We start from the raw sequence: 8,688 nt of genomic DNA on the forward strand, positions 1-8,688 counted from the left end.
AGAGTAATTGAGTAGTAAGTATGGATACTGGGGAATGAATGTGAAAATATGACTGAAAGACCCTGAAGTCTTTCACTGTAACGGCTTCGGCGTCATATCCATTAATACGACGAGTGAACGTTACAAGGAAAGGTTTTCCTGGTGGCTGGTGTTGAGTTCCAGTTAATGAGATCTGATATGACATGTCCCTTGGAGCCTGTGAGCCTGCTCTTTGAGCTTTGTCCCTGTACATTTGAATAAATGAGCGTTAAATCGCTCTAAAATCCAATCTCACTTATAGCAAATCCAAAATCAGAGGGTTATGGTTGATTAAATAAACGATTATAGACACAAAAAAGGACTCTAATTAACCAGATATAATTTAATCATTTTAAACAGAAGGTGACGTTGAGCGAATGCCTGCTTACATCAGGGGAGGACTTTGATCTTTAAGTCTGTTCAATTGCCTGTTCAGTAACAACACATATCGCTGTTCTAATATGACAGATCTATAAACCGCTCTGACAAAATCTATAATCATAATTAGTTTACTGGTTAAGTGGTTCATGAGTAAAATCTCACTGGACCCCGGTCCTCTGCATACTGCTGGTAAGATTACAATCAGTGTAGAGGTCAGATTGTGCGGAGTTAACTCGATCTACGAATCGTACTGTGGTTGACAATTACAATAACCAGACATGGAGTTAATTGTCACCATCTCTTCTGTAAAACGGAAACATTCCCCGTATTAAGTCACTGACTGTAGTCCAGCTCGGGGTGTTTCCATTCACTGACAAAAGTAAGTGAGGTTAAAACATCCTGAGACACGACAGCAGATTATTGAGGCTGGGATTTAGAACGGGTCGCTTCAAATATCCAATTTCCCTTTTACAGAGCGGACAGCGACAATGCGGCTACTCAGCATCTGGTTTATGTGGGGAGCATTTCTGACAGGTAATTGTGGATCACACACATTTCACTTTTTCTCTCATTTTTCAAACATGGTTTAAAACTGAATTTTAAATAATTGTTGGTTTGATCTGCTTCTGTTTTGAACATGTTTTTCAGATCTGAGTCATGGAGATTCTGTCAATCAGCCTTTGTCCTCAGATGTTAAATCAGAAGGAGAAGAGTTGACTTTAAGCTGTACCTATGATACCACATGGAGCGACTATTATTTATCCTGGTACTGGGAACACCCAGACGCAAAGCCTGAGTTTATATTGTGGAAATACTCGAACGGTGGTGAAGGTGAAGCAGATTTTATAAAAGCCGTTTCTCTGCAGAGCTTCAGAGCACGACTAAACTCACCAGCTTAACCATCTCGGGTCTGCAGCTGACTGACTCTGCCGTGTATTACTGCACTATCACACTCGCAGCGATGGAACGCAGTCTCACACCTGTACAAAAGCTGTCTTTAGACTGTGTGTGGGAGCTCCTGTCTGATGGGGTTTGTACAGAATCTCTGGCAGATGTAGCCACAATGTTCAGCGGCGCTGTCAGCCGCTCAAACATAAACCGAGGGGAAACCACATTCACCTCGGATCAAACTGTCACCAACTGTTTGCAGGAGCGGCCAAGAGAACAAACTGCAGAATCCGATCGGACGGACAGATCATCACAAAATCAGATTTGAAGATACCCGTTCTAATCCCCACTCTCAATAACTTGTTGCTATGTCTCAGGATGCTCTCACCTCACTTCCTTGTGTCTTCCTTTGTCTGTGAGATCCGTCGGTGGGGAACTGACTGACATTAAATGGAAACACCCCGAGCTGGACTACAGTCAGATAGGGGAATGGCTGGACTTTTAGACCCAGGTGTGAGGGGAATCAAATCCTGGTCTGTTCATTATCACCAGCAAACTCGGGAATGTTAACTCGGTATTGGGATCAAAGGTTATCGGAGTTAGATGGGAATGTGGAAATCGAAACATAAGAGGATCAGCCATGATCTTATTGAATGGCAGAGCAGGCTCGAGGAGCCAAATGGTCTTCTCCTGTTCCTATTTCTTATGTTCTTATGCTCTTAATCGTGACAGAAAACATTCCAGAATTAAGGGAACATTCTGAAGCTTAATGGTCAGTGGAGGAGCTCTGTACCTGGGGTCTGTTGTAGAGATCATAGTCACAACCTGGTGAACGCTGCTCATTGTGTATAAACTGTCTCGGATTCATCAACACACTCTGATCAAATGATTTCTGTGTACTGGCCGCAGTCAAAGACTCCAGCAAACTGACAGGGGAGATGGGGAAGGGTTGTTCAATATGACAGACAGGCACAAAAGCTGCACCAAAAGGCAATAAGTAAATGAACGTCATGAAATAGATCTATGAAAATCGATTATGGTACAAACGCGAGTTGAAATCCGCAGGTGTTCCTCAGCTCTTCTTGTTTGGTGTTTGTTTTGGATGTTTTCGGAAAGTCCCCGTGACCCTCACTGAGGAGGCTGCTTTATCCTCCTGTTTAACGGTGTGAGAGCGCCCTCTAGTGGGCGCTAACTGGAACTCCCAGTGGAGTTTTTGTACGGGATCCGCTCTATCTCTGCAGCAGTGTGGGCTCCATGGCACAGAAATACACGGCGCTGTCAGAGAGAAGAGTCCCGGCGATATTTAACGGAACCGTTTTGTTTCCTTTGTGCAAATCAGCAGAGAACCTGCCTGGTAAGTTTGGAGACGTTTGAACAAAGGTGCTATATATCTTCAGCAAATATTTTGGAGCTTCCCCCCGATACTGCACGTACCAGAACAGAGTTGGGGAACTGTAGGTTGTCGAATAACTGCAGTCCAGTGTTATGCTCTGTCCTTCCAGAATCATTAAATCAGAGGGATCCTGGGATACTAAATCCGCGCTTTTCGTTCCTGTAACACAAATGCAGAATGTTTCAAAAGTCAGGAGTAAATATAACTCATGTAAACGCACTGACTATGTAGATATATACTCACCAGGCAGCAAGGCCATTATTATCAGTAACGTACATGGTGAGCACATGGCGTCTTGTATTGAGTTCGACAGAAAATCACAGATTATTCTAAATATGTTAACCCCTCTAGTCTGATATTGAAGTGTAAACCAGAACAGGAACAGGCTTCACTTATTGAGAAACAGAGGGGCGTTTACTTGGGAGGGGATTGGCTGGTCTGTCAGAGCTGATGACAGTTCCTCACCAATCAATGAGAGCTGTAGGCAGATGCTTTACCTCTCTCTCTCCCTCTTTCTGACATTTTTAGTTTATCTGTCTCTCTGCTGGGTCAAACTCTCCTTAAAATAAATATTCCCTCCTCAGCAAAACGCATAGAAATGAATCCAAGTAAACAGGGGGATGAATACAGAATATGACAAATTTGGCGAGCACGCGGTTACACGTGAAGACCTCCAGGCAGCGTGTCCGTCAGTCTGGAGTTTTCGCATTGAAATCGGACTTAAAGTTAATCAATAGATGCCGTTTCTGATTGTCTCATTCAGTGAAGCCATATTGACCACAGGGTATAGGGGCGGAGCGGTAAATATAAATTGCACAGGTACGGAAAGGAAATATGAAACAACTATGCATTTAAAGCTGAATGAGTGAAACAATTTAGGGGTTCCGAGGCAGACAATGATGAACCAGCAGATAGCGCTGTTAAATTCAAACATTCTGAGCCGGCGATGACCATTGGAGTTAGAAATACCCGAGAGATCAAATAATCCTGAAAACATAACCTATTGTTATGCAGAGAAAGAGAACTTCATTCCCAGTGACGGGTCAAGAGCTCTTTGCATTGAGGCAGCCAATCCCTGGGTGAGCCATTGAATGACGTCTGAAGGCAACATCCAATAATATGCCGACTGGTGAGAACGTCACTCATCAGCCATTCAATATATGAGGAGAATGTGAAGCTCTCCGCTCTCCCCCTCCTCTCCACCATTGAGGGTCCTGGAATCGGCAACAAGTCCCAGTCTGGAAATCAGACCCTGATTGATCCGCCTTTTGTCCATCTTCATTGTCATGAATAGAAACCCCCACAAATACCTGTTTCTAGTTGGAGCCCTCTTGCTGTTGATATTGTGTGAGTTTGTTTATCTCATCAGATGCATTGTCTTACCAAATTCTTAATAACCTGTCGTGGTTTGAGTAATTTTTCTTTTGTTCACAGCAGTACAGTGTGAGGATCAGAGCTCCCACCCTGAGCAGGTGGTGTCTCGGGAAGGGGAACGGGTTGAACTGGACTGTCGGCTCTCTCTTGGTACAGGCGATACCGTAGCCTGGTACAGACAAACACTGACAGGGGCTCCGACATTTATCGCCTCCATATACCAGGGGAATATGACCAAAGGACGCTACACATTGTCCTTTGACCGAGCAAAGAAGTCCAATACCATCTCTATAGACAACACAGCTGTCCAGGACGCCGGAATGTATCACTGTGCGAAGCAGGCACAGTGAGTCAAAGAGTGGATCCGGCTGTACAATATCTTGTTCACTGCCGTGTCTCCACTGAGCCTTTAACTTTTCCTCAAACGGGGCCTTTAGAAATGCCGGCAATGTACAGAAACGTTACTTTCCCATTTTCAAACCTCCATCTGGATAAAGTTATAAAATCCCAAGGCTGTTTCTGTAGTTACTGTACCCAGAAACATATTTCGTCCCCACACTCGGACATGAAAGATTTGGGAGAAAGTATAAAATATCCCGGAACCGTGAGGAAAGCTCAACCACTCTCACTGTTAACACGGTTCAGCTGTTAGACGCTGCGATGTATTACAGTGCCGTGAAACAAAGAGACGAGTATCTTGTACAAGGATTCATTTGACATGGGGACTGAGGAGACAACCAGCTCGCGGATTTTCGAAGTGCGTGTGATACAAATAAAATCAGTTTTAAAAATGGCAACTTTCGTCATCAGAGCAATTTAATAGAACAAAATAATATTTAGTTATCGGTACGACAGGATTCGATCTGTAAAAAAGATAATATAATATAATATAAATATAAACAATGAAACGCTAAAGCAATCAGAACAATGAAAGAAGCACTCCTTGCTATTGAGTACAGTTCCTGTACCTACATGTTTACAGCCAGAATCACGAATACTAGATACATCCTTACAGTTCACAGGTTAATAAGCAAACAGGAAACAGCTGGCATTAGATGAACACGAATCGGGTAAACACATTGTGCAGCCGGATAACTAAAGAAACCAATTTAAAGTGACGTGGAATTTCTGCTCTTGGTTCGGTTGGAACTGATTGTTGCTCACACGATGTAAGAAGCAATTTGTTGATCTGCTGCTCCCTAACCCAGCGGCTCATATCTGAACATGTCAGTTGCCTGTAGACCAGCAAGTTCCTCTCCTCCATGTGGAGGGAACTGAGGGGAATCTTGTGTTTTCTGACAGTGACTCTGGAAAGGAACATATCAGGCGCTTGGTGTTCAAATCCAGTAAAATTATTTACTAACAGAATGAATAGAGCCTGGAGAAATGTACCCCACAACGGAATCAACATCTTCCGGCAAATCCCAGCGGTCTTTTATTCAAATGCCTGTTTCAGACAATTAAAATATCTCCAAAGGGAGTAGGGAGTTGAAAAAGAATGCAGTTTTCTCGTTTTTGCAACTTTTCCTTTAAGGCTTTCTTTTACCTTTGGTTTTCAAACTCGTTATTTGTACTTTCTTTTATTTATTTTTCTTATTTTATTAATATGCTCTCATTGACATGAATTAGCAATGTTTTCTACCCTTTCCCTCACTCATTTTTCCCTTCTGTTGCCCGTGTGTGTGTGTTTGCAATTCTCTTTATTTCGCACTTTTTGAACCCTGTCTCTTCTCTATTTTCTAGTTTAAACTCATTCACTGTAGCTTTCCATTATTATTACCGGATACCCCAAAACGCAGCAGAGCAGCTACCCCGCTGGGTGTAGGTTTCTGTACGGACTCTGTACGGCGCAGAGATGGGTGGCGCTGTCTGTCACTCGGGCGGCCCTCAATGTCATGGTGCTGAATTTAGTGCCTCCCCGGGTTGAAGCAGTGATTCTTTCTTCTTAAATGTCTCACTTGTGGCCATCACCAGATGCTGGAGGGGCTGATTCGGGCGATGTCTGTCCCAGCAGTGAACGTAGCGGTAGCCGAGCAGTTCATGGATGCGATTCCCGCTTTACGGAGAACCAGCCGCCCAGGGAGTTGCACCACCTCATCCTCACTTGTCACATCCGCGTGGAGAAGTGTGTAAACCAGCACGAAACTCGGTAAATCCGGAACATTATTGGACCGGATGAATTGTTCACGGAGATCGGGTTAGAACTAGGACACGGATATTATATTATATTATATTATATTATATTATATTATATTATATTATATTATATTATATTATATTATATTATATTATATTATATTACATCGAGGAAAATTAACAACCAGCTAAACACCCGCTTCAGGTCCAACTCAGAAGTTTCTTCGAGTAAAAGAAAACTAAAAAGCCTGTGCTCCCGGACTTCCCTCATTCGGTGCTTCTTATGAACTGCAGCCTCCACAGTGTCTCGACTCACACGCGGTACCCCACACTCCGTCTTTCTGCAGGATACCAGCTCACACTCTAACTTCAGATCGGGCCGCCCACACTCAGTGTTTCACACTGCCCTCTTGTGGCGTGTACTACTGATTGCGAGGTGCTTTTATTGCTGCTGAATTCGACAAGTTGTATTTCATAGGAGGGTTGTAAATGGGAACAGATTTTTCCTCCTTCTTGGTGCTCTTCGTTTATCCAGAGAGATCCTAATCCCCGCCTTCCTTTGCAAAACCCAACATCTACAGTGCGTTTCTCTCCTCCAGTGTAATTTGATTATTCCTGTCATAAAATATGCTTTTATTTATTGAGCCTTTACCTTTCCCAGGGGTGTGCATAGTGACAGCTTCTTGCTGCTGTTTCAATATATCAACAGTAGTAATAACATTGGTAAATGATAATCAAAGAGCGAAATAAACTCTTTCATTCATTTAGCATTTTTCACTATTACTGAAGCCTCGAAGGGCTTATAACCATTGAAGCACTGATTGAAGTGTGGTCATTGGTTAATGTAGGAAATATAATGTTTAATTTCCATTCGGCAACTCTCACATACGACAATGTGACAATGACTATATAACTTGTTTTTGTGATGTCGATTGAGGGATAAACATTGTTAATTCTAAAGCTCTTCTTCGATACAGTATCATGAGCCATTTTACATTCACCTCAGCAGAGAGTTTCAGACTCGGGTTAATGTCTCATCGAAAAGACGTCACCTCCGGCGATGCAGTTCACCTTCAGTGATGCGCCTGAGCGTCATCCATGATTTTCGTGCTCAAGCCCTGGAGTGAGATTGAAACCAGAACCTTGTGATTCAGCTGGGAGTCTGGTACAGACTGAACGAGGACTGACAATATGTAAGAAAATATAAAAGGTCATATACCAATTTCAAAGCACATATACCAATTTCAAAGCAATGGTGCTATTTTTCAAAGTTCTTTGCAGCCTTCTGGACTCAAGACTGCGTTCAATAATCATAGATCATGACCTTTGCCTCCATCTTATTCAAGTTTCATTTTTTTGCTGGTTTGGCCTTGTCTCGTTTCTTTCTTTATTCCTTCGGATGGCTGCTGCGGAACCATACACCTCATTTGGAGAAGTCATTAGTTTGTTTAGAATACTCATTACCATTTTTTCTGGCTTTCCAAAATTATTTGATGGGATGTTGGCGTCGCTGACAGGACCCATTTGTTGCCCATCCATCATTGCCCTTTAACCGAGTGGTTCCTGAGGCTATTTCGGAGGGCAGTTTAAATCCAACCATATTGCTGTGGGTGTGCAGTCTCATGTAGACCATACCCGATAAGGATGGAAGATTTCCGTCCCTAAAGTATATTGTTGAACCAATAAATGTTGCTTTCATGGTCACTATCACAAAACTAGCTTTCGTTTCCAGATTTTGCGATTTAAATTTAAATTTCACCACCTGCTGTGTGGAGGGTTTTAAACTGGTGCGCGACACCCCTGAGTCACTCAATTACCAATGAAACAACATAACCACTACGCTACTGTCTCCCTATTAAATATAACCACTACCACAAAGCAGGCAATGAGGGTCAAAACGAATAAAAGCAAATAGAACCTGTGGGCGGGTCTGCCTGTGCGGGGTTACTGCCAGTTGTCTCTATAATGCCCAAGAGGTAACAGGGAGGAACTGCGCCCTCTATCGGCATCTCTTAGAATTTTGCACAATTAGAACAAAGAGAGAAATGAAAATTTATCCGTGGCAGAATTCAATGACCAGCTTTAGGCAACAATTTCAGAAAATTCAACTGTACAACTATGAAGGATATATGAGTGATATTAAAGAAAAGGGAATTCTAATTTGTTTGGGATCCTTTTCATTCATGACTTAATCCAATCTTTAAACTCTGTGCATGACTCTCGATGGTTTCCATTTTCTTTCATTTATTTTTAGCATTCTTGTCGCTTTTTCCGAATTTTGCACTTGCGATTACTGCACCGATTCGCTTTGCTTTTGTCGCTCACTCATTCTGGCTTGCGTATTTTCTTCCTTTCCCTGCGTCTAAGTTTCCACCTCTCTTCATTTCTGAACCCCTTTAAATCTTCATATATCTCCTTCCTTTTGCGCTCAACGACACTCAACCCCGCACCCCCACCCCGCCCTCACCCACCACCCCACCCCCCACACACATACGGCC

General features: G+C 42.9%; 1 gene segment (V, D, J or C); it reads left to right on the plus strand.

Annotated features, from left to right (window-relative positions):
- The first annotated feature begins 2,541 nt into the window (after positions 1–2,541).
- Positions 2,542–4,404, plus strand: LOC144674603 (T cell receptor alpha variable 4-like). The segment is given in 2 exon segments: positions 2,542–2,641; positions 4,115–4,404. Coding segments are annotated over 2 exon segments (390 nt in total).
- The last annotated feature ends 4,284 nt before the right edge of the window (positions 4,405–8,688 follow it).

The sequence above is a fragment of the Cetorhinus maximus genome, unplaced genomic scaffold (assembly GCF_964194155.1).
Source record: "Cetorhinus maximus unplaced genomic scaffold, sCetMax3.hap1.1 HAP1_SCAFFOLD_723, whole genome shotgun sequence".
In the NCBI taxonomy this organism is placed as follows: domain Eukaryota; kingdom Metazoa; phylum Chordata; class Chondrichthyes; order Lamniformes; family Cetorhinidae; genus Cetorhinus; species Cetorhinus maximus.